We start from the raw sequence: 26,814 nt of genomic DNA, 5'->3' as shown, positions 1-26,814 counted from the left end.
GCATAATTGTAATGCCATCCATGCTTGGCCCCTATTTGACAGTGTCATGAAGGAGAGGAGCATAGTTAATAGTGTTTTCTCAAATATGGTGTCAGGAATACATGTTTGTTTTCCTGACACTATAGTTTTCTTTTAATCAAATTAAAGGAACATTCTGGTCACCATAACAACTTCATCTAAATGAAAATGCTATGATGCCAGGAGGCCCCTGGGTGCTCTCTTTCCTTTAAAGGGTGAAACTGCTCTAAAATTGTTTAACCCCAAAGGCTTACTCCAGCTCCAGATCTGCCAGTGTCGCTCAGTGGTATTCAGCTTCTGAAACGGAGTGTCAGGAAGTGCAGATTGACGTCAGGCATGGGTGCCGCTGACACTCTAAGCCAATCGTTAGTTTCCAATTCATATTTTTTTTTACGTTTTTATGAATGGGGAGCTACTGATTGGCTTAGAGTGCCAGCTGACCGTTGTAGCCAATCAGCGGCACCCCTACCTAGCTGACACTTAAGAAATAAAAGTTAAAACATTAACACTGATATGTTTTTTACCTGGGGAGACTAGAAGGTCCAAAGTTTCCTGCCAGGGCCAGGTACCAAAGCCTTATGATGTGGTGTCAAGAATGAAGTGGAGGGATCACTTCACTTGTCCTTCCTGCTCCAATCTCATTTTCTTCTCCATTTGACACAGTCTTCTTTTTCTTCTGACACGGTCTTCTCTCCTCCTTCGCACCTTCTGTTCCTTTACCTTTCTGCTACTTTCTGCTTATTTTGCGCCCTTCTGCTCCTTTCTCTTTCTGATTCCTTTCTTCTTCTTGAAGACCCTTTCAGATCCTTGCAGGCCCTTCCTGCTCCTTGCTTCCCCTTCCTGCTTCTTGCAGACCCCTCCTGCTCCTTTCTGCGCCCTGCTGCTTCTTGAAGACCCTTCCTGCTCCTTGCTGCTCATTTCTGTTCCTTTTCCTACTTTACCTTTGTGCTCTTCTGCCCCTTCCAGATAATTGTTGACCCTTTCTGCTCCTTGATTTCCCTTCCTGCTCATTTCTGTTCATTGCAGACCGTTCCTCCTTCTTGCTGCCCCTTCCTGCTTCTTTCTGCCCCTTCTGTTTGAATATGGTACATCCTTGCTGACCCTTTCTGTTCCATGTAGTCCCTTTCTGTTCCTTTTCCTACTTTACCTTTGTGCTCCATCTGATTCTTTTTGCTCCTTGCTGCCCCTTCTTTCTCTTTGCTGCCCCTTCCGGCTCCTTGCAGACCCTTCATACTCCTAGCTGCCTCTTCCTGCTCATTGCTCCCCCTTCCTGCTCATTTCTGCTCCTTCTTCTTCACCCTCCTGCTCCTTGCAAACCTTTCCTACCCCTTCCGCTCTTCCTATTCCTTGCTGACCCCTCCTGCCCCTTGCAGAACCTTTCTGCTCATTCTACTTTACCTTCCTGTAGGCTGTCTCCCCCCATCCCTCACTTACCTGATCTGTAGGCTGCCCCGCGCCCAGGCCTCACTTACCTGATTTGTAGGCTGCCCTCCCATGCCTCACTTACCTGATCTGAAGGCTGCCCCCCCCAATGTCTCACTTACCTGAGCTGAAGGCTGCCCCCCCCCCATGTTTCACTTACCTGATCTAAAGGCTGCCCCCACAATGTCTCACTTACCTGATCCGTAGGCTGCCCCCCCCCAATGTCTCACTTACCTAATCTGTAGGCTGCCCCCCCATGTCTCACTTACCTAATCTGTAGGCTGCCCCCCCATGTCTCACTTAACTGCTCTGAAGGCTGCCCTCCTCCTCACCCCTCCCTCCCCCATTGCTTGCTGGCTGCACTCTTTGCTGCTCCCCTGTGGATGCCGGTATTGTAGTTTATTATCACACAAACAAAAAATAGCAGCACAAGCTGAAAAATACAGTCCCCCCAGTGGACGCCCATGACACCAACTGTTATCACCTTCTCACCAAGTTGCTTGGCGATGGTCTTGTAGTCCATTCTAGCCTTGTGTAGGTCTACAATCTTGTTCCTGACATCCTTGGACAGCTCTTTGGTGTTGGCCATGGTAGAGAGTTTGGAATGATGGAATGATTGCTTCTCTGGACATATGTCTTTTATATAGGTAACAAGCTGATATTAGGAGCACTCCCTTTAACCCCTTAAGGACACATGACATGTGTGACATGTCATGATTCCCTTTTATTCCAGAAGTTTGGCCCTTAAGGGGTTTAGAGCCCTGGGAGCAAGAAGTCTTGCTGATTGATAGGGGATCAAACACTTATTTCACTCATTGAAATGCAAATCAATTTATAACTTTTTTGACATGCGTTGTTATGGATTTTTTTGTTGTTGTTATTCTGTCTCTCACTGTTAAAATACACCACCTTTAAAATTATGGACTGATCATTTCTTTGTCAGTGGGCACACGTTCATAATTGGGGGGGGGGGGGGGCAAATCTTTTTCCCTCACTGTGTGTGTGTGTGTGTGTGTGTGTGTGTGTGTGTGTGTGTGTGTATATATATATATATATATATATATATATATATATATATACACACAATGGTGACACTAGGTTCCTCTTGACAATGTTCATACCAATCTGTGCACAGCCTGTATGGACCACAAGGAAGCCAGTAGAATGCTTGGCCCTATAAAAGGTCAGCAAGATATGAACCTTCATCAAGAACTTTATGGGAAAGTGGAAACCAACCTTAGTAGCCTATTTCAAGAGAATAATATAAGTTAATATCAAATGTGGCATAAACCAAGGTGATAAGCTATCCCCAATGCTGTTCTGCATAGGCCTCAACCCCCTTAGTCAGATCATCACAAAGAGTGTATATGGATAGAGAGTGAGCAGGACATTAAATTATATAAAAAGCAAAAACCAAGAGCACTCAGGGGACTTGTGTAACAAAATATATATCAAAATTAATTCACAGGATGTGACGTTCATGCTGTGAATTAATTTGAAAATAAATTTTGTTGCTAAGGTCCCATAAGTGCTCTATTTTTTTATTATTTTCACATATTGCTGGAGTAAGCAACGGGGCAGATTCTGTTTGAGTACGGTACATCTGGGAGTGCTGGATATATTGGTTTAAATATATATTTAAAACCAAGAGGGCTGCACTCACCTGGACATGCAGCATTATAAGGATACTGCTGGGGCTAATTCATACAACAGGCAAGATCCAGCACTCAAAAATATATGAAGGTTTGGTTGCACTGTATGTGGAATAAGCCTTCCACAATACCAATGTAGCCCCTTGGTAGATCCACTCTTTGTAAGCTAACACTGGCTCGTTTGGAATAATTCAATTCACTTACATGGGAAGTCATTCCTCCTGTGACTCTCTGCAGTGCAGAGAAGGTAAAATAGGGCCCTGGAATGAGGCACCTTTAACAGGAATGGGTGGAAAAAAGTGTAAAGTTGGCCTGGACTCCAAAATATATAAATATATGTGCAACCAAGAGAGCTGCACACACCTGAACATGCATGCATTATAAGGGTGCTGCTGGGGCAATTTCAACAGGCATTAGGCTGCTAGGATAGGACTTGCCAATAATTGTGTACATTGGTGTTGTGGCAGACTTATGCAATGCCTGATCATATACTGTAACTAAACCACCATTGTTTTAGCATAGATTAGGTTTTTTTTTTTTTTTTTTTTAATGACTGCATTCTGTGAACTTTGAAATTGGTGCTTAGTGAATTAGTGAGTGCGTTGGATTTTGTATGAAATATTTCATACAACTGTTTTGTGGGGCCCCTTGGCATGTGCATTCTGTAACTAGCAAACACAGATTTTTGCAGATACACAAACACGCATACACAATTCCAGACACACACAAGGATTGGCACACAAATAAACACTGTATTTATGATGCTCAGAAATACACATTGCTGCACATATACTCTGATGCACATTGCCACACACAGATATACACACTGACATATACAGACACAGAAGCACTATGACATAGATAAAGACAATCACTCTTGGTAGCAGTGGCAGATCCAGAGTCTGATCTCGGGAGGGGCACTTGTAGATTATTTAAATAAATAATCCTGGCACAATAACCACTACAGCTCAGTGTAGTAGTTATGGTGCCAGTAGTGCCCGGATCCCACCCCAGAGTAAGTAGCCATACCGTTTAAGAACAGTTTGACAACTTACCTGGGTTCTGCTGGGATATAGGGCATATGAGCAGTGGTCTGTGTTAGGGGTGAAGTGTGTGTGAAAGGTGCAGTGTGTGTGTATGAGGGCGGCAGTGTATGTCAGGGTTGCAGTGTGTGTGTTAGGGGGCAGTGTGTGTATGTGGACAGTGTTTGTGGGGCAGTGTGTGTATGGGGGTTGCAGTGTATGTATGGGGGTTGCAGTGTATGTATGGGGGCAGTGTGTGTATGGGGGCAGTGTTTGTGGGGCAGTGTGTGTATGTGAGGGTGGCAGCGTGTTTGTGGGGCAGTGTGTGTGTATGTGAGGGTGGCAGTGTGTGTATGTGAGGGTGGCAGTGTGTGTATGTGAGGGTGGCAGTGTGTGTATGTGAGGGTGGCAGTGTGTGTATGGGGCAGTGTGTGTATGGGGCAGTGTATGTATGGGGGGCAGTGTATGTGTATGGGACAGTGTTTGTGGGGCAATGTATGTATGTGAGGGTGGCAGCGTGTGTATGGGGACAGTGTTTGTGGGGCAGTGTGTGTATGTGGGGCAGTGTGTTTGTGAGGCAGTGTGTGTATGGGGCAGTGTGTGTATCGGGGGCAGTGTGTGTGTGTGTGTGTGTATGGGGGGCAGTGTGTGTGTGTGTGTGTGTGTATGGGGGGCAGTGTGTGTGTGTGTGTGTGTGTATGGGGGGCAGTGTGTGTGTGTGTGTGTGTGTGTATGGGGGGCAGTGTATTTATGGGGGGGAAAGGAGGGTAGGGAGGCTTTTTAATAAAAAAAAAAAAAATGTATTTAATAAAATATATATATTTATGTCCCCCCTCCCTTCTTACATTTATTGAGGAGGAGGGGGGACATTTTTCCGTCCCTGGTAGTCCCAGTGGTAATCCCTGGTGGTCCCAGTTGTGGTTATAGTGAACTCTAGCCCGCGCTCCGGGGCTAGAGTTCACTCGCGAGATTTGGAGCGTTGCCGTAGTAACCGCGGCAACGCTCCATACTCGCGAGAGGAGGACCCGGAGGAGCTGCAGGTAAGAGCTCCTGGGTCCTCTCTCCCTCCCCTGCCGGCTGCCAGCATAGTGCCTGCGGACCGGGGAAGGAGATCACTGATCTCTGAACTCTGATCTCCTTCCCCGGTCCGCAGGCACATTGCAGGGCTGGCACTTGGACAATGCCAGCCCTGCACTAGCCGCCAGGGGGGAATCTCGTGGGGGGCAATTGCCCCGTTGCCCCCCCAGATTCGCCAATGCTTCAATTTTTAATAACAGCAGGTGAATCTGTAAAAACTCTTTGTTTGTTAGTTTTGGGTTGCATGTAGGGGGCAGTACAAAAAGGTTTTGTAAGGGCTCCACAATTTATGATGGCAGCAAGCCAGGATTTAAAAATAAAACAAAACAATATGGTATGGCTATTTAATAGCAATAGTAAGGGACATGCCTTGCAGTGGAACAGTATAATAACATAAAGCTATATTTGTCTGACAATACATGTTAATTTTGCTCTGCATGTAGAGGAAGATTCCCTACAGTGGAGCCATGGAAATAAAGGAATTCAACAGAAAAAAAAGCAATATTGCATTGTATAGAGTATGGACATTTTGTCAACTTTCACTACCATAATTATATAACTCATGGTTTTTAGATGTGCTAGGCTATAATTATAAGCAGAAGTGTTTGGTGTTTAATATGTGTAAGCGCACTGTCATTTGTAAAGCTTTTAAAGATATAATTATGTGTGCAGAATCATTTATTTTATAAGAACAGTCACAGGGAGACTCACATATTCAGCCGCAAATACCAATGCGAAAATAGAATATGTGTATATTATCACCGATAAATGTCTGCCAACCGTTCTAGATTCCCAGGTGAAGTACTCAGGTGTGCATTTTTGTGACAGTATCCTGAAAAGAAGCAATTTATTCTAGACTTAAAAATATTAATCATATTTACAGTATACATTCAATCTGTACTGCTGTAATTAGATTATTTGTTTGATACAAGCAATAGAAAGATTGACATTGTGGTGAATTGGAGTAACTGGTAACTGTGGTGAACTGGGGTAAAGCTCGGCCTTTTAAATGTATTATTCAAAAGTTTGTTCAAGAGTCTGAAGAATGCTAAACTGAATCTTCACTGACTTCAAAGGATTTTTAGCAGAGCTAAGTAGGATCACATTGCAAATATGTCAGAAGCAATTTACACCTATATTTAGCAACCCCATGGAAATAATATTAAACTCTACAGGGTCTGATCTGCCAATAGGGGATGGCAACGTTTGGTAAAAAAGAAAAACAAGTGCAAACTTGCATCTCTCATCTCCCGTCTTTTCTTATAAAATCTATAATACAATCTATAAATATAAATGTAAGGGTTTATAGCTATTTGTTGCACTCTGATTTTGAAATATTATAGTCATTCATCATCAGTGGGATAGCTGTTTCTACATGCAGGAAAGTGATTTTGCAACAATTTTATTTGGTTGGGATTCCTACCAAAATTTGAGATTTATTCATGTATCTATTGATAAACAGTCTAATCTGGTTACAGCTGTCTTTTCAATCTACACATTGTCCTAGTTCCTAGCGCAAGAATTAAGGGAGCATTCGGAAATGAAAAAATGTCTGTCTGTCTGGGCAAACAATACTTTGAAAAAGGAGGGAAGCACAACCAAAATATGTGCAACACGTGCTACAGCTTTCATTGAAGAATAAGCATCTTCACAGCATTTCAGGCCTAGCCTTTTTTTCAATGCATCTTGCCCAAGATGAGTTCAGAAAGGGCTAGGCCTTAAATGCTTGTATAGATGCTTGTTCTTCAATTAAAGATCAGCGACATAGTTAGCTTTGCCTGTTGCTTGATTCTAGGTAAAATTATTCTTAGTTTACAGGGTTGGGGTAACCCTTTAAAGAAACAATATAGAATTAGGGGAACAAATGTGTATTGCTAAAGCTATAATATCCTATTCTAACCTCCCGACAAGATTTTACTTGCTATTTTCCCATGCTGCACTGCTTTTTCCATTCTTGAGCACATACACAGCAAATCGCTGTGCCAAGAGACCTAAGAGGTTTCACTTGACTATTTTTCACTTGACTAGGTTTCACTTGACTATTTTTGTGGAAGCACCTCTAATGGCTGTCAGAGTAACAGCCTCTAGAGGCTCGCACTTCCTCCCAGCAGCATCTGACAGGGAACCAGTTGCACGGTTAATGGGTCTTGATGCAGAGTCCCCGATCTGAAGTGCTCATCGAATGTCCCAAGTGTGAGTGCCACCTGATGGGCTTCAATAGCATGTGGGCCCCAGTGCAGCTGCATTGACCAGGACAGAAATACCAACCTGGCAAGATGCCAGAACAGTACTTTGAAAAGGCCCAATATACAATGTTTCCCAAAACCGCTTTATTTTTTATTCTTTATTTTTGCTGTGCAGGAGATACCAATCATGCTTGCAATACCCCAACAGCAGTAGAAAGCACTCCCAGTGGAAAGATGTTCCATCTTGAGGGGCTGTAAAATTCAGAGACCAATAGCTTTGGTCTCTGGTCTTGCACCCCACCACCATAGACTCTGTTTTATTGATCACTTAAATTCTTTATTTTGTCGTGCACAATTAAGACAATATACATTTACACCAGCAATGCCACAACAGCTTATGCCAGGGTTTCCATATTCGTAAAAGCACAGGTGTATGGCATGGTTAAACAGTGCACTTTTTTGTTTATATTTAGGAAGAGTGAACAGTAGTGAAACAAACTTATGAGAATTTAGTCAGGTTATCTCAAGATGTGTCAAACCAGTAGCATATATAAAAGTTGCTGGGTACATGCTGCCTAGCCTGTTACCGTGTGAGTAAATATGATGGAGTAAAAGACGTACACAGTATGGCTTGACATGGTTACATGAAAATCTGCCTCAGTGTTTAATAGTATAGTAAACTGACTAATCCTGTGACCTGTGAGATTAACATGCTAGCTGAACATAAGGTAACATCGCTGTACATATAATTGTCATGCTGATTCAAAAACTAACAATGTGTATACGTGGTGTAGCTATATGTGCCTGAATAGGTTAATTGTATGTCGGCCCTAGGATTAGTGGTGTCACGAGAAAATACGTTTGAGGTGGCATGTGTGGAAGCAAAATGTCATAGCGAGGTCCCCTGGGGTCCCCCAGGTAGAGGTCTCCTTGTGGATAGGTCGGGTGGAGGAGGGTCCATATCCAGAGGTCGCGATGTGGCACAGTGAGTCGTGTTCGGTCTCCCCGTCCTGGACCCCTTTTCACCATGTGTCTCTGATGGCTCACCCGATGCCTCGTTGGGGTTGTACAGTGCTCTGTTGTGGGTGTCCCTGAATCTCCGTTTGGGACCGGTGAGTGAGCAGGAGTTGGTAGGGAGGTGTGCGGTCATGTTGCCGTTTGTTCACTGTGTTCAGGCCACGCGAGGTAACCCTCCAGTTTCTGTCATGCTGCAGGGTCAATACCTCACTGTCCAGCATTCGGCGTCTGCTGAGGGACGATGTTAGTCCAGGCTGGCGTCTCTCACTTTTACCCCTGTTCGTTAGGGAGGTTACATAGCGTTGTTCAGACGGGATTCCCCCTTTGCCCCAGGACTGTATCAGAGCCGGTGCCATCTTGCCACGAGCCTGGGAGCCAGTATGGGCCAGGGTCGTCCCTTCCGGGATAATGCGGGGAGTCCTGCTGGTCGGTGCTAGTCGTCGTGTAGCCGCTCTCCGCTGACGTGGCCGGCACCCACGGGGTATGTCCCCTACTGCTCTCAGCCTGGGAGGGCTTTTAATGTGTGAGCTAGCGGCGAGGGACTTCGTTGTGCCCTGAGGTGGAGTCCCGGATTTCCCAGCGCCTTGCACCCGGTCCCGGGTGATTGAATTACGGTGGGTCTTCGCCGGTTGTAAATGCAGTGCCAGCTTGGCCCAAAAACGGTCAAAGATATCTGCAATGGGGTCTTTAGCATGGCCACTGGGGCCTGATGGTGCATGATGGTGCTGTCGCGTGTCACTTTTGGTTGGATCAGGCTTTTCCGCCATGTTGGAGGCCCCCGCTCCCATACTGCTTAAGGGGAGCACCAGGACTGTCGCGTTATAGTGAGGGTGGGGTGCCTCTTTTGGCGGGGACCGGGATATCCCCCACCGGTCCACAGGGGGGGGGGAAGCAGTACCTGCTCGTGTAAGGGTTTCAGTGTCGGGCGGGAAGGCGGCCGTCCTTCCCCCTCCCTCGCCTCTCTCAGTAGGCCCAAACCGGTTATTGCGGTTCCCGGACAGATCGGGTTCCGAGTAAGGTGTCTCCGGGTCCATAGGAGCTTCGTTAGTCCAGTGGGCTGTGTTGAGGGTGAGTCGTGTCACTTTACCCCGTTTTACCGGCATAATTGAGTCTTTGCTGCAGGAGCTCATGTTGAGTGCGTCTTGTCGCTTCGCTAGCTCGGCTCCGCCCCCCTGAGAGGAGTCAGGGGGCCGGCCGCATTGCACGCTGCAGCCTCGCCGGTCCGGCAGCACTGTTAACGCTGAGGGCTCTATTGATCACTTAAGAGCTAGCAAAAATCCTAAAGTCCTAAAGAAAAAAAAAAAAAAGTAAGACATGGATAAATATTCTTTTAATAAGCATGCAATCATAAGACTAAGGACCCCCAATGACTACTAAGTAGTAAAGGAAAGAAAATGCTCAAATCATAAGTGCAAAAAAAAGCCCTAACCCATAAAGAAATAAAAAGTGTAAACTACATGCCTGAAGCGCGTTTTGGTGATGCATCTTTGTCAGGGCACCTTCTTTAATACATATATTATGCAGAGCAATAACAAAGTTTCCTGTGGCATCAATACTTTAATAAAACCATTTTGGGAAACATTGTATATCTTTATACATATTTATCCCCTTAGTGAACAGACAGTTTTTGCAATTTTCTTACCGTTAAGGACCAGGGCTGTTTTTGCATTTCTGAAGGGTTTGTGTTTAACTGTAATATTCCTCTTACTCATTTACTGTACCCACACATATTATATACAATTTTTCTCGCCATTAAATGGTCTTATTATTATTTTCATAAGATCATATAATTTACTATAAAAAAAAATTATAAAATATGATGAACAAAATTTTAAATTTAAAATTAAAAAAAAAAAAACACACTTTCTAACTTTGACCCCCAAAATCTGTTACGCAGCTGCAACTGCCAAAAAACACCCATGCTAAATAGTTTCTAAATTTTGTCCTGATTTTAGAAATAGCCAGTGTTAACATGCTTTTTTACAAGTTATAGGGCTATATGCACAAGTAGGACATTGCTGTTTCAAAATATATATTTTTAAAATGGATCAATAGAGACATTCTAACACTGTTATCTGTCATAAATCTCTGAATCACACCTCACATGTACATATTTTTTTAAAGTAGACCACCCAGCGTATTAAATATGGGGTATGTCCAGTCTTTTTTAGTAGCCACTTAGTCACAAATACTGGCCAAATTTAGCATTCATATTTGTTTGCGTGTTAAAAATGCAAAAAACTATTATGAACGCTAACTTTGGCCAGTGTTTGTGACTAAGTGGCTGTTAAAAAGACTGAACATACCTGATTTGCAATACCTTGGGTTTTCTTCTTTTGAAAATGGTATGCTATCATGGGAGTAATTATCATTCCTTGGCTACCATACGCTCTCAAAGGCAACATAACCAACCAGGCAAAGATTAATATGAAAAAAAGGTGATCATCCAAAGCAGGTATAGCCGTGTCAGAGCAAACAGCTGGTAGTACAGTAGGATGATGACCGTTATTAATGAAAAGAGGACTATGACAAGAAGAGTCATGATTAGCATTGTTTCTAGCTGTCACGATTCTAGGAACCAAACACGCTAACTGTCAGGGACCAGGAACCAGACAGAGACAGAAGTAGATGCAAACACACCTTTATTAATAAATAACAAATAAATAAATAACAAAAGCAAAGTCCAGAAATCAAGCAGGGGTCAGTCACCAGAGCGGGTAGTCAGACAAGCCAGGATCAGGAGCACGGAGAGCAGCGGAGTCAGGAACAAGGCCGGAGTCAGGAACCAGGAGCAAACAGGAAACACAGGAACAAGGAGACTTCTGGGAAACAGGAAACCACGCAAGGGCAAGGAGGTTCTGGGCTTAGCTGCTTAAATAGGCAGAACTGATTAGCAGCAGGGTTGATTACTACTCACAGGTGAGTAACCGTGGCAACAAGCAGAAGCAGCTCATAGTAATTGCAGCTGAAAACTCAATCACTGAAACAGAAAGGGTTGCTGTTTAAAACAGCAAAGAAACCCTGACAGTACCTCCCCCTCAACGACTCCCCCCATCTCTGTTGGTGGGTCCGGGCTTCATGGGGAAGCGGGCGTGATAGGAACGAAGGAGGGATGGTGCATGGAAATCAGAGGCTGGAACCCAGGAGCGTTCCTCTGGACCGTATCCTTTCCAGTGCACCAAGTATTGGATCTGTCCTCTGAAGACCCGTGAGTCAATGATGCTGCGTATTTCATATTCCTCATGATTGTCAATCAGAACAGGACGTGGACGTGGCACTGAGGTGGTGTAGCGATTACAAACCAACGGTTTCAAGAGGGAAACATGGAAAACATTTGAGATGCGCATGTTAGCAGGAAGGTCAAGTGCGTAAGCTACAGGGTTAACCCTTCGAAGTATACGAAATGGCCCAACGTATCGGGGTGCCAGTTTTTGTGAGGGAACACGGAGGCGTAGGTTGCGGGAAGACAGCCAGACCCTCTCTCCGACCTGATAGGTAGGTGCAGGAAGGCGTCTGCGGTCGGCCTGGAGTTTGTAGTTCTGCATTGCACGTTGCAAAGAACTCTGAACCTGCACCCAAGTGGAACGGAGTTCCCTGAGATGTTCCTCCAATGCCGGTATCTCCTGTGGCAAGAACGTATCAGGCAACATGGACGGTTGAAACCCATAGTTTGCCAGGAATGGGGATAGCCGGGAGGAGGCATTAATCGCACTATTGTGGGCAAACTCCGCCCAGGGTAGCAGATCAGACCAGTTGTTCTGGTGGTCAGAAATGTAGCAACGCAGAAACTGTTCTAGTGTTTGTACGAAGAAACGAATGATGAATAGGGTAGATCCAATAATTCACATAGCTATATGCAAACCATTGAAAAAGACCCCATTCATTGCCTACCTCAAAGCTGCAAAGTAGGGGGTAACCCAGAGAAAATACACAGAAAAGGAGACCCTTGAGACAAGGGGATCCTGAAAAGCAACTTTGGACACGGAAAAGGCACTTGAATGCCCGGTAACAGGAAAGAGAGAGAGAGTAATAGGAGAATGAACAGGTGAGAGATAATGAATCATAACCTGTACCCCCAACTTGCTTGATATATCATACTAGTACAAAATAATAGTAAAACTAGATGAATGGCCCCGCACGAGGGCTATAGAGGAGTAACAAACAAGAGAACCCCCAAAAATATCTCTCCAATAGCTGCCTAGTATAATATGTGGATACAACCACCTTAACTAGGGCAAACACACTAAATGCCTGCTACCGTTGGCAAACCGAAAAGTCACCTAATAAAAAACTATAAAGTGCTACCTAAAAGTGTGAGACAAACATAAGAAAAATAAAGTAAAGGAAACGCTGTTCCAGTGTTTGGTTAGCTCGTTCCGCTGCACCATTGGATTGTGGGTGGTAGGCCGAGGAGAAGGAAAGCTGAATTCCCATTTGCGTACAAAAAGCTCTCCAAAATCTGGACACGAACTGGCTACCCCTATCTGAGACTATCACTTTGGGCAACCCATGCAAACGAAAGATCTCCCGACCAAAAATTGTTGCAAGTTCCTGGGAAGTTGGTAGTTTTTTCAAGGGAATGCAATGCGACATCTTCGAGAATCGGTCAACAACCATGAGAACGACTGTATTGCCACGGGAGACCGGAAGATCTACGATAAAATCCATGGACAAGTGGGTCCAGGGTCGTTCACCATTAGGTATGGTTTGCAGGAGACCCACTGGAGGGCGTCGTGGGGTTTTATTTTGAGCGCACACAGGACAGGCAGCTACAAAAGCGGTGACATCCGAGCGGAGACTAGGCCACCAAAATTGCCGGGATACGGACCAGATTAACTGGTTTTTGCCTGGATGTCCAGCTGCTTTGGAGTCGTGGTATGTACTCAATAGTTTCGTACGGAGGTTAATAGGTACAAAACAACGGCCATTAGGTTTCTCTGGAGGAGCATTACTTTGTGCAGCCAGAATCTTCTCGCCTAGGGGTGAGGTGAGGTTAGTACGGATGGTTGCCAGTATATGGTCCGGAGGAATCACAGGAGTAGGGGTTATCTCCTCTCTAGATGGAGGGGAGAACTGTCGAGACAAGGCATCAGCCCGAATGTTTTTTGTACCGGGCAAGTAAGAAACCACATAATTGAATCTTGATAGGAAGAGAGCCCATCTAGCTTGCCGGGGGGAAAGTCGCTTAGCTTCAGAAAGATATGTTAGATTCTTGTGGTCTGTGAGTATGAGGATTGGCACTGAAGTACCCTCAAGAAGGTGCCTCCATTCTTTGAGAGCTAAAATTATGGCTAGAAGTTCTCTATCACCAATCTGGTAATTGCATTCCGCCGGGTTCAATTTCCTCGAGAAATACCTGCACGGATGCCTGGAGCTCTCTGGGTTAGGACGTTGAGACAGGAGGGCGCCCACTCCTGTCTCAGACGCATCGACCTCAAGAATGAATGGTAAGGCAGGGTTAGGGTGTGCCAGTATAGGAGCAGCAGCAAAGGCGACTTTGAGAGACTCAAAGGCAGTAATGGCTTCCTGTGACCAATGCTGTGGATCAGCATCTCTCCTGGTCATGTCCGTGAGAGGTTTAACCAAGGAAGAAAAGTTGCGTATGAACTTCCGATAATAATTGGCGAAGCCCAGAAACTGTTGTATAGAGCGAAGACCCGTAGGTCGAGGCCATTTTAGTACAGCCGAAAGTTTCTCCGGATCCATAGAGAATCCAGCATCTGAGATAACATATCCCAAGAATGTAACCTGTTTGCAGTGAAACTCACATTTCTCCAATTTGCAGAACAGATTATTTTCTCTAAGTCTCTGTAATACACGAGAAACGTCTGCGTGATGGTTCTCGAGAGATGTGGAATGGATCAGAATATCATCAAGATAAACCACCACACATTGCTGCAGCATATCTCGCAGGACGTCATTTATAAATTCTTGGAAAACCGCCGGAGCATTGCAAAGACCAAAGGGCATTACTAGGTATTCGTAATGGCTGCTCCTGGTGTTAAATGCGGTTTTCCATTCATGGTCCTCTTTTATCCGGACGAGATTATATGCCCCTCTCAGATCAAGTTTGGTGAAGACCGTTGCTCCCTTGAGGCGGTCAAATAATTCCGTGATTAATGGAATGGGGTAGGCATTCTTAATAGTAATGCGATTGAGACCCCTATAGTCGATACAGGGTCTCAACTCGCCATCTTTTTTATTTACAAAGAAAAAGCCGGCCCCGGCAGGAGAAGATGACTTCCGAATAAAACCCTTAGACAGTGAATCGGTAACATACTCCTCCATGGCTCGATTCTCTGCTACAGACAGTGGGTAAATCCGGCCCCGGGGAGGATTGGTACCCGGTTGGAGTTCGATACCACAGTCATACGGACGGTGTGGTGGCAGAACGCTGGCTTGACCCTTGTCAAATACATCTTGGAATTCTTGGTACTCAGCGGGTAAGGAAGAGGCAGAACATGCGCCCAAAACTTTGACCGGTTTCTGGAGACAGGACAATGTGCATTGCTGGGACCATGATAATATCTCAGCTTTGCGCCAATCAATTGTGGGGTTATGCTTCTGTAACCAAGGGTATCCCAAAACAACCTGGTAATATGGAGAGGAAATGACCTGGAATTGGATCGTCTCATGATGTAGAGCCCCTACAGCCATAGATATGGGCACGGTTTCTTGGGTCACGTGGGTTGGCTGTATTGGTCTGCCATCGATGGCTTCGAAGGCTAGTGGGAAGTTGCGAGACTGTAAGGGTATAGAGTGCTTTGCTGCAAATGCACAATCTATAAACAAGCCTGCGGCCCCAGAATCAAGAAATGCCCGGGTTTCAATGGATGAATCAGGCCAGGAGAGGATAACAGGCACCAAGGGTTTGCGCACACATATCTCTGGGTCTGCAGAAAGACCACCCAAGATCTGCCCCTGACAGTATCTTGGGTGCGGGCCCTTTGCCGGACGAATCGGGCAAAACTTTAACACGTGACCGTGGTGTCCGCAGTATAGGCACAGACCCTCCCTCCTCCTAAAGGCTCTCTCCTCGACCGAGAGGCGTGAGAAGCCTAACCGCCTTGTCTCCACACAGACAGAGGACTCAGGACCAGGAGGCATGGGAGGTGAGGGAGGTTCGGGTGGGCAAGAAAAGCTCGGTGCCAAATTTACAAGAGGCCTCCGCAGGCGCTCCTTGGATGAGGATCTCTCTCGGAGTCTGATGTCAATGATGGTGACAAATGATATCAGTTCCTCGAGATCTTTAGGTAATTCTCTGGCTGCAATCTCATTTTTAAACACATCGGAGAGACCCTGTGCAAAGGCAGCCACGAGAGTCTCGTTGTTCCAGCCACCCTCTGCTGCCATGGTACGGAATTCACTGGCATACTCGACAATAGTTTGTGCCCTGAGCATTAGACATGAGTAGTTCGGCAGTAGGGGTGGAGCGAGCTGGAATATCAAAAACCCTTTTGAAGGATGCAACAAATTCAGGGTAATTGTAAATAATAGGCTTCTCTGCCTCCCAGAGAGGTTTTGCCCAAGCTAGGGCCTTTTCAGACAGCAAAGAAATCATGAAGTGAACTTTGTCACTGTCTGTAGGAAATGCCTGGGGCAGGGTTTCAAGGTATCCTTTAACCTGATTTATAAATTCTCTGCACTGAGCTGGGTTGCCCCCAAAATATTGAGGGAGCGGGACAGACCCAGTCATTTCTCTAGCCGCTACAGGTTTGGAGGCTACAACCGGTGCTAGAACAGGAAGTGAGGCAGAGGCGGCCGCAATCGCAGGCTGGCCGGGAACTGGATCCAGATGGGCATACTGGTCCAAATGGTGGTTCTGCTGGTCCCACTGGGTAAGCAGGTTAGGTATAGGTGTCTTGCCTGTACCATCTGTATTCATGGCCCTTGCGTAATGTCAGGGACCAGGAACCAGACAGAGACAGAAGTAGATGCAAACACACCTTTATTAATAAATAACAAATAAATAACAAAAGCAAAGTCCAGAAATCAAGCAGGGGTCAGTCACCAGAGCGGGTAGTCAGACAAGCCAGGATCAGGAGCACGGAGAGCAGCGGAGTCAGGAACAAGGCCGGAGTCAGGAACCAGGAGCAAACAGGAAACACAGGAACAAGGAGACTTCTGGGAAACAGGAAACCACGCAAGGGCAAGGAGGTTCTGGGCTTAGCTGCTTAAATAGGCAGAACTGATTAGCAGCAGGGTTGATTACTACTCACAGGTGAGTAACCGTGGCAACAAGCAGAAGCAGCTCATAGTAATTGCAGCTGAAAACTCAATCACTGAAACAGAAAGGGTTGCTGTTTAAAACAGCAAAGAAACCCTGACACTAACACACACACACACACACACACAGAGAAAAGGTGCAGTACCGGACCTTAGAGTGGCCGGGCTAAGCACACAAAGAATAGTCAGGAAACAAGCCGAGTAAGGGGAACCAGAAGACAGAATAACGAGAGTCAAGCCGAGGTCAAAGGGTAGGAGAAAGTCGCAAAGTCGGATACACAAGCCAGAGAGTACGTAACCAGAGAGAAACACAAGTTCAGTAGCAATACTAGAAAGCAAAGACCACAACAGGGCAGAGAGAGAAAGGAAAGGTAAGTATTTAAACCCATTGATTAATTCTGACAGGATAATTTCCAATCAGAATTAACAATCACACGTGGGAGATTTCTATACCTCCCACTGTGATTGAGGCACTGTGCCTTTAACACCGGGTCAGGTGGCTGACCCCGGCGTTTACAAAAATGGGCGGTCTCCCAGCGTGCAGCGTCATGCATGCTGCCACTGGGGGACGGAGAGGAAGACGCTGGCGGCATCCGAGGCTGGGAGGATGCCGCCCGCCGAGCGTATGCCGGGAAGGGGACCGCGGCCGGCTGGAGGGTGAGTGCCGCGAGCGGACTGAAACCTCCCCTCGCAGTCACCCGCGGGATCCTGACACTAGCAAACTCGGCCCAACTAAGTAATTCGGACCAATTTTCCTGAGTGCTATTAACAAAACAACGCAAGTTTAATTCCAGAGACTGGCTAGCCCTCTCAGCCATGCTGTTGGTCTGGGGATGGTAAGAGGAAGAAAATGACAATTCAATGCCCAACTGTTTATTGAAAGCCCTCCAAAACCGAACACAAACTGAGAACCTCTGTCAGAGACAATATTGTGAGGGATGCCATGTAATCGGACAATTTCACATATAAAAATAAGAACCAAGTCTTGAGAGGAAGGCAATTTTTGGAGTGGGACAAAATAAGCCATCTTGGAAAATCGGTCAACCACCATAAGGATGGTGGTATAGCCATTTGAACTAGGAAGTTTCACTATGAAATCCATGGACAAATGGGACCATGGGACACCGGGTACGGGAAGTGGATGTAATAATCCACATGGAAGTTTATCAGGTTCTTGAGAAACTGCACACACAGATCAGGCCTGCACATATTCTGTAACATCTTTCCTGAAAGAATCCCACCAAAAACATCTCATGATCGCGGATATGGATGTATTAATGCCCGTGTGTTCAGCAGTCATGTTGTCGTGGAACATCTTCATGACATTTTCCCTTTCCCCCAATGGAACAAATAATTTATCCAATAGTTTATTGCAAGGCGCCTGAGACTGAGCCTCCATGATGGCGCCAAGCAAAGGAATGGACAGTGGAAGCGATGATACACTCAGGTGGAATAATAGGGGAGGTCTCTTGTCCCTGTTCAGTATCAAACTGTCTGGATAAGGCATCCACCTTTATGTTTTTGGGACCAGGTCTGTAAGTAATTAGAAAGTTAAAGTGAGAAAGGAACCGAGACCATCTAGCCTGTCTAGAAGGTAGTCGTTTAGCATCCCCTATATAGGCCAAATTGTCATGGTCAGTAATGATCAAAAGGGGGGTCCTTGGAACCCTCTAAAAGATGTTGCCACTCCTTAAGCGCTTATTGCCAATGTCATAATTGCATTCAGCAGGAGACGACTTTCTAGAGAAGTAACCACATGGATGTAAAGGGGTATCCTGACTCTCCCTCTGGGATAGAACAGCCCCTACCCCCGTTTCGGATGAATCAGCCTCCAGCATAAAGGGTTTGCTTGTGTCGGGGTGTCTCAATATGTCAGCCGAGGCAAATCTTTGTTTAAGGAGTTCAAAAGCCTCTCTGGCATCTTTAGACCATATCGTACTGCTCGCCCCCTTGCGTGTCATATTGGTGATGGTGGCTATCACAGAAGAGAACCCTTTAATAAATCTCCTGTAATCATTTGCAAACTAGACGTGCAATTTAGTTCGTCAGAATGAAAATTTGGACACATTTCGGACATATATGCAAAGCTGTCCCCACCCCTGTTTCGCTGCTCTGGTGTTTTGGGTTCATCACATGAAATACGGCAGGATTGCGATACCACTTGGTCAATAGCTTAAAGGTCATCTCCTGGGTATTTCTAAAAAGGAAACAGCAGTGTTTTAAGTAACATCAAGTTGAACATTTTGCCTAGTTCTTATAGTTAATAGGCTTAAGTCTTTTTCTCAGCCATTATTTGCATATTATGTACTTTATATTCAAGAAGTTTTTTGTTTAGCTTCTACACATGTTGTAGTGTGTTATAGATTATGAGATAGATTTCTGATGTCTTTCATGAATCATTATAATTTTGAGGCATTTATCACCAATACAAGGTTTGATGTTATTTACAGAGTCCCCCTCTTACGCCTAGAAATTTGTTGGGGTTTTTTGAGGGCCTTGAATCCTGAATGCATTACAAGCTTGTGGGTTATGCCTCTATCTGTACAGTTAAACTGTGCCTTTTAAGTAGCTCTTGCTATTGACTTTAATACTGCAGAAATTATTATGAAATATGTCTTCATGGAGCAAGTTGTTTTTTCTCGACTGCTTTGTGAAAATAATTTATGTTACCCCTAACACTAATAAAATGATTAAATAACCAATATCCATTTGATCTGTTTCATAAACAAAGACAGGTGCTGTGTTTAGTTTTTCTGCAGTTATGATTCATACATGTGTTCCAGTCTTCAGGTTATCATCAATCTTTATTTAAAAAAATAAATAAAAAAAAGCAACAACATATAGTAATGAATTGCTAATTAGTATGCATATATCTCTATTAATTTCTTGATGTCACTATCTACAGTTTTGTATGTTAACGTTAACTCTTTCACTGTCACAAAGACATAGCATGACCTGAACTTCTCCCTTGCATTGAAATGATTAACAAGAAACATATGTAAGGCTCATTATTTGATTTAACAGCTTGTAACAAAATTAGATCAAGCACCTGGACCTATTACACCACTGTGAAAGGTTAGCATACATTCTATCTTTAAATGACTTCTAGTAAAATCAACATCTGACAGTTATATAAAAGTTATACAGTAAACATAATATGCAAACCTCTAATCATTCTCCTGTCCTCTCTCTCTAGCTGTAGTAATGGTCTTGAACAGCACAAGTGTCAGCTGGAGTGCACGGATCCAGATTTTCTTGACCTTTTGTAAGCTAATAGCAATTCTTATAATCATAGTCCCTGGAGTTATGCAGTTAATTAAAGGTATGTGTGATTTATTTTTTTTCTAGCATTTGTTAAATGTGTTGTATTTTGTCATTATATTTCATGTTGAGCAGCAATATGATTCACCTAATTTTTGTTTGAAACAAGTTTTGTTGCTAAAGTAGTACAAATTGATATTATTGGGTAAAATGTTATAAAACAAATGGAGATTATTTTGTTTAATTTTCTATTTTTTTAATCAAAGGTAAACATGATTTTAATATATTGATTTAAACTCTAACGTTAACTTCTGATTTAATCTCAACATAGTGATTATGGTAAAAGAGGCCGTGGACAGCTATCCTCCCGGCAGCCGTGGACAGCTATCCTCCCGGCAGCCGTGGACAGCTATCCTCCCGGCAGCCGTGGACAGCTATCCTCCCGGCAGCCGTGGACAGCTATCCTCCCGGCAGCCGTGGACAGCTATCCTCCCGGCAGCCGTGGACAGCTATCCTCCCGGCAGCCGTGGACAGCTATCCTCCCGGCAGCCGTGGACAGCTATCCTCCCGGCAGCCGTGGACAGCTATCCTCCCGGCAGCCGTGGACAGCTATCCTCCCGGCAGCCGTGGACAGCTATCCTCCCGGCAGCCGTGGACAGCTATCCTCCCGGCAGCCGTGGACAGCTATCCTCCCGGCAGCCGTGGACAGCTATCCTCCCGGCAGTGTCAATATGTTTTCTAGTGGTTTGAATCAAATTATATTTGCATAAATGAGTTTAACTCTCACTAAGCATTCCCTTCTATGTTTTGGAACACATAAGAACATGCATTTTATCATCTCTTGATTTAGAGATTCGCTAATATAAAGAGAGAACCCTACTTTTAATATACATATATTGATAGGGAGCAACTTCTGCTTCCATTTACTTTATAGCTCTGTTTTTGAACATTCACTGAGCACTCTATTTGTTGAGCACGCTATACTCTAGTTTAAAGGGACACTTGTCACCAGAACAACTACAGCTTAATGCAGTTGTTCTGGTATCTACAGCCTGACCCTGCAGGCATTTTAATGTAAACGCTGCTTTTTCATAGAAATTACTACCTAGTAACACCTCTACTGGCAGTCACTCTAGGAGCCTGCTGCAAGGAGACTTGTGTGGCCCTTAAAAGCACCCAGACAACTTCTGCCCATTGGAGTGGTCTGGGTGCCAACTCCCACTACTCTTAACGCTGCAAGTGTAATTACTGCAGTTTACATAAACTGCAATAATTACCTTGCAGGGTTAACTCCACCTCTAGTGGCTGTCTAGTAGACAGCCACTAGAGGGCACTTCCTGCTCTATAGCACAGAAAACCTGTGCTAGAGCGTCACTGGACGTCCTCACGCTGTGTGAGGACCTCCAGTGTTGCTCATTTCCCCATAGGAAAGCATTGAAAAGCATTTTCAATGCTTTCCTATGGGAAGCTCCAATGCGCATGCAAGGCGCACATTAGGTCCCCCCTCCCCCCCGGCTGGTGGGCAGGATCAGTCTCGCCCACCGGCCGACGCAATCACAGGAGGAGCGGCGGCAGAAGAAGCAGCGACGTGGGACATCGTTGCTGCCTCAGGTAAGTCACTGAAGGGGTTTTTACCCCTTCAGCAACCGGGGATGGGGGGGGGGGGGGGGGGGGGGAGGGAGGGAGAGGGGACCTGCAGTGCCAGGAAAACGGATTGTTTTCCTGGCACTGGAGTTTCCCTTTAAAAAAAAAAAAAAAAAAGTGTAAGGGGGCTGGCAAGTGGAGCCGGACTGCTAAATGGTGATTTTTTTTTCCCTTTAATATTAAACACAAAAGCTCCGACAATAAAAAAAGAAAATCCAGTGCAACTTTGGGGCTGACATATTGTTTGTTTAATTTTTTTTAAACACCTAATCTAGCCAATAAGTAGAATAAAAACGAAACAGCACACTCCCTTATCCACTAAACAGCAACTGACAGATTGTTAGTTTTAATGTTGTAGTCTAAACGCAAAAACTCAAACATCAAATTAATTATGGTGGCTTGGAAGTGACCAATATGGCAATATACACAACTAAGGAAACTTGTCTTGCTAGGCCAAGTGATGTTATAATATTTAACCTTTTAAATAACATGGCTATTCATTATATTTATTAAACATTGTAAAAAATATTCTGCACATCTAAAATCTTTATTAATAATACATTCCTTTTATGCATTTGCAAAATAAAAAGCAAAACTGTGGAATTATCATAAAGTACACAACACATGTGTGAATGTAGTGCACAATAGAAATACAACATTAATTTTAAAATATTTGACAGCTGCATCTTAAATCTTGACCTATACTATATTTTATAAATATTTCTATGGAAACAATAAAATGGCAAAAAAGCATTCTTTCATGTCAAAATAAAGTAAACATGAACTATATATATTTCAGGAGAGACACAGAACTTCAAAGATGCCTTTATTGGAAAAGATGTCAGTGTTATGGGGTTACCTCTGGCATTTTATTCTGGAATGTATGCATATGCTGGCTGGTAAGTCTCACGTGTTACCATTCACAAGTAAATCAGTAAATTAAATATATGTAATCTGTAAGTTTTATTTATATGTGTATGTGTGTCTGCTGGATATAGGCCTTCATGCATATCCTGAAGCCCATGGATCAGCGCAGTCAGGGGAATGGGCCTTGACAGAGCCAAGGAGTAGGCAGGTGGAGCTATAGATTCGGGGGTGGGGTTTTAGGGTGGAGCATGCAAAAGGGTGTGGAAAAGTGCGAGTATATTAAGCGGCCATTTTAGCAAACGGCCATTTTAATTCAGAATCCGCACTTACCTGTTAATTGTTTTTGGCAGGTTGTGGGGTTTCTTTTCTTCTGTCTTTCAGATGGCTTCGCTTGAAGAGATCTTGGACGGTGTGAGAGCAGCAGTGAGAGACAGGGGGATGGCTTGGCTACAGCAGCAACTGGCGGCTCCTGGGACCAGCGGTAACCCCCCAGCGGCTGTGGAGAGGCGATCGGTGCGGAGGGCGAGACCGCCCCAGCGGCTGAGCCCGGGCGTGATGCCCGCAGCGCGTCGGAGACGGAGTCCTTCCAGAGAGGCGAGCGGATCATCAGTTAAGGAGGCTGGCCAGTCGGAGCCAACGAAAACGCCGCCGGCCCCGTCTGTGCGACGCGGTGCCGGTAAGGCAAGGGCGGAGAGTAGGCCTGGCACGGTGTCGCGGCCTACCACGAGGAGCGCTGCTCGCAGGACGGCGGGCGGCAAGGCGGCGAAAGTAGCGACGGCCTCCGAGGAGACCGGGACCGCAGAGGATATCGGAGGTGTGGATAGAGCCCAGACACATCCCGGTGAGTCTGCCGCTGGTTTAAATACCGGGCGGCAAGGAAAGGCGCTGGGGATTGGGAAGGACGGGCTGACACCACCTCAGAGGACAGCAAGGGATCCCAGCGGAGGGAGACCTGATCAGGCGGGCGAGACAAGGCCCAGGCAAGGCAGCGGGGGGACAGCAGGACAGGTCACCCAGCTAGGGCCGCAGGACCGACTCAGGGCGACAACGGAAGGGGCTTCTGTTTGTCAGGGCCAGCGCAGCGCTTCCCCAGTGGACGGAGGAGCGGACAGTGAGGGAATGTCCCAGGGGTACGACACACACGCTGACAGCGGGGCTAGGAGTGTACGGGAGGGCCATAAATGTTGCTCCCGGGGACGGCATGATTACAGAGACAACCCTAGGCCTATGGAATACAAGAGACGGCGCAGGACTAGCGCCAGGCAAGTCTGGGCAGGGTGTGTCAGGGAAAGGAGCCCGTCTACTGACGGGTGCAGTAGGCAAGGATCAGTCTACAGGGCCAGGAGGAGAGGGGAACGGCGCTGCGAGTCTGGGTCCTCCGACGGGAGCGCTCAAGGACGGCCGGACAGTTCGTACGGCCCAGAGGGCCTGGCTACTAGGCGAGAGAGGCGCAGGGGTGACGATAGGGAACGTATGGAGGAAGGGCGGGTAGAGGGGCACTCGAACAGACTACCCAGGTGTTCTTCTCCCTACAGGTCGCGGAGCGGTACACCTGCGGTCCCGCGGAGGGATCTGGCGGAAAGGAGTCGGCGTCAAAGGGACACCCCGGAGCCGCACGCGGCGGAGGGAAGGAAAACGACCCCGCGGCCGGAGGATCTGGCGGTGAGTTGCCTGTCATATCACATTCTGATTCCATGTTAACTTGCCTAAAATCATTATTAGACTCATGGGGCGGTGGGGAGGGGGCTTCACCGCAATTTTCGAAGGTATGGGTTCCGGAAGTAGGTTCCGGGACGCCGGGGCAGGCGAAGGGGGCGGTGAGTGGTGTCTCCGGACGGAGCACGCCCGAACCAGGCGACAAGACAGGCTTAAGTTCGGTGGGAGGAGGGGAGGTTTCTGACGCGGCACGGCAGAATGTACATGTCTCTTTCGCGGGCCCCTTGGGATGTCACCTGAAGTCTGAGGTGAAGGACAGGATTTGGAAGGGTGAGTTCATAGAGGTTTTTTCTCTCCTTCCTCTGGAGGAGTTCCTCGATCTAAAGGATGAGGATAAAAAGGATGCGAAGAAGGAGGAGGAAGAGAAGAAGCGTAGGTATCGGAAGATACCAAAGACGTTTGCGAACTGGTTGCGGGCTTTTTGCATACTGGCCAGCGTCATCGGGGAAAAGTTTCCCGATCGCTGTTCACAACTTTTTTGCTATTTGGACGGGATAGGGGACGCTTACCGGACGTATGGTGGGATTGCTTGGTGGAAATACGATGAGCAGTTCCGCCAACGTTTAGCAGCGAACCCGAACATGAGATGGGATCAGATGGATCTCCCCCTGTGGATGCGGCTCATGATGGCGCAGAAGGCTGCGCCCTTTCACGGGGCGGCCGGTGCAGCACCTGGAGGAGCGGCGCCGGCCGGACAAAAGAAGGGTTTCTGCTGGCTTTTCAACGAGGGCCAATGTAAATGGGGCTCGTCGTGCAGATTCAAACACGAGTGTTCCGGTTGCGGCGGTACACATGGAGTCAATAGGTGCTTCAAGAGAGGCAAATCGACTAGCGGGGGAGGTCCCAGTGGCGCCACGGCTCCTGCCGCTGCCACTGGGGGCAACTCCGGTGAGGGTAGGCGAGATGCTGCCATGGCTAAAGCGCTACGCTAATCGGGCTGACGCGGAATTTCTGAGGGAAGGATTCACGGAGGGGTTTAAGATACCGTTTAAAGGGACAGGGTCAGGGACTTTATGTTTGAATTTACGTTCCGTTCGGGATCACCCAGGGGTGGTGCGGGACAAATTGATGGCGGAGGTACGGCTTGGCAGGATGGCGGGACCCTATGCGGTCCCACCTTTGCCGAATTTGAGGGTGTCTCCGTTGGGGGTGGTCCCCAAGAAGGAACCAGGCAAATTTCGGTTGATACACCATTTGTCTTACCCAAAAGGGGCGTCCGTTAACGACGACATTGACGCGGCCCTGTGCTCTGTGTCATACGCGTCATTCGATCATGCGGTGGAGTTGGTACGGAGAGCGGGGCCGGGAGCGTTGATGGCGAAGGTGGACGTGGAGGCGGCTTTCAGGTTGCTTCCTATTCACCCGACATGTCACCACTTACTGGGTTGTTTCTTTGATGAGGGTTTTTTCGTGGATCTGTGTTTGCCCATGGGCTGCTCTATTTCTTGCTCGTACTTTGAAAAGTTCAGCTCTTTCTTTGAATGGGTGGTGCGTCTGGAGTCGGCTGGGGGTGCAGTAGTGCACTATCTGGACGACTTTTTGTGTGTAGGTCCGGCAGGGTCCGATCGTTGTGGGCAAATACTAGGGGTGTTGCAATGGGTGGCACGGGTCTTTGGGATCCCGTTGGCGGCGGAGAAGACGGTAGGCCCGACGGTATGCTTGAGCTTCCTAGGGCTGGAAATAGATTCGGTGAAGGGTGAATGTAGGTTGCCTTTGGATAAACTGACAGCGCTCCGCCAGCGGGTGGGGGTAGTCAGGGGTTCGAAGAAGGTGACCTTGAGGCAGTTGCAGTCCCTGCTGGGGAGCTTGAACTTTGCTAGTAAAGTGATCCCTATGGGGAGGGTTTTTTGCAGGCAGATGGCTCGAGCAACCTGCGGGGCGCGATTGCCAGGTCATTATATCAGAGTCTCCGCGGCAATGAAGGCGGATCTGGATGTTTGGTTGTGTTTCTTACAGGAGTTCAATGGTCGGGTATATTTTAGGGAAGAGGCGACGTCTTCAGAAGCGATAGGCTTATATACGGACGCTTCCGGGAGCGTAGGTTTCGGGGCCTACTTGGCTGGGAGATGGTGCGCGGAAGAGTGGCCAGAGGCGTGGAAGGAAAACGCCTTGATCAGGAACCTGGCCTTCCTTGAACTCTTTCCCGTGGTAGTGGCGGTATCTTTATGGGGCGAAGAGCTCGCGAACAGGAAGGTGATCTTTCATTCTGATAACATGGCGGTGGTGCAGGCAATTAATAATATCTCGGCTTCTTCGCTGCCTGTGGTACGGTTGTTGAGGCGTTTGGTGCTGCTGTGCATGTCTTGGAATATTGTGTTTAGGGCGAAACACGTCCCGGGATTGTTGAATGTTATCGCTGACGCCTTATCTCGTTCGCAGTGGGAACGTTTTCGGGCAGCGGCGCCGGGTGCTCAGGAGACAGGTCAGTCATGCCCGGCGGAGATGTGGCGGCTCGGGACGTCTTGCTTGGGGGCTTTATAAGAAGTTCCCTGGCGCCCGGAACGTGGACTGCGTACACCAAGGTATGGTATGAATGGGAGGAGATGATGGGGCAGTCTGGAGGGGCGAATTCGCCGGCAGGTAGGTTGGACACGCTTTTGTGGTTGTTGTGTCGGTTATTCGCGGGAGGGGCTTCTCCCGCGAAGGTGGACCGTTACATGTCAGCACTGGCATTTTGGTTTAAATTCACGGGTAAGGAGGATATTA

At 46.7% G+C, this 26,814-nt stretch overlaps 1 protein-coding gene across 1 annotated transcript in view; it reads left to right on the top strand.

Annotated features, from left to right (window-relative positions):
• Window positions 1-26,814, top strand: part of SLC7A11 (solute carrier family 7 member 11) — a 254,563-nt gene that overhangs the window by 74,354 nt on the left and 153,395 nt on the right. The window contains exons 4-5 of the mRNA XM_063458437.1: window positions 19,817-19,942; window positions 22,325-22,424. Coding sequence (XP_063314507.1) covers window positions 19,817-19,942; window positions 22,325-22,424 — 226 coding nt within the window. The remainder of the gene's footprint in view (window positions 1-19,816; window positions 19,943-22,324; window positions 22,425-26,814) is intronic.

The sequence above is a fragment of the Pelobates fuscus genome, chromosome 6 (genome assembly GCF_036172605.1).
Source record: "Pelobates fuscus isolate aPelFus1 chromosome 6, aPelFus1.pri, whole genome shotgun sequence".
NCBI classification, from domain to species: Eukaryota; Metazoa; Chordata; class Amphibia; order Anura; family Pelobatidae; genus Pelobates; species Pelobates fuscus.
This window is presented reverse-complemented; position numbering and strand designations above follow the sequence as displayed.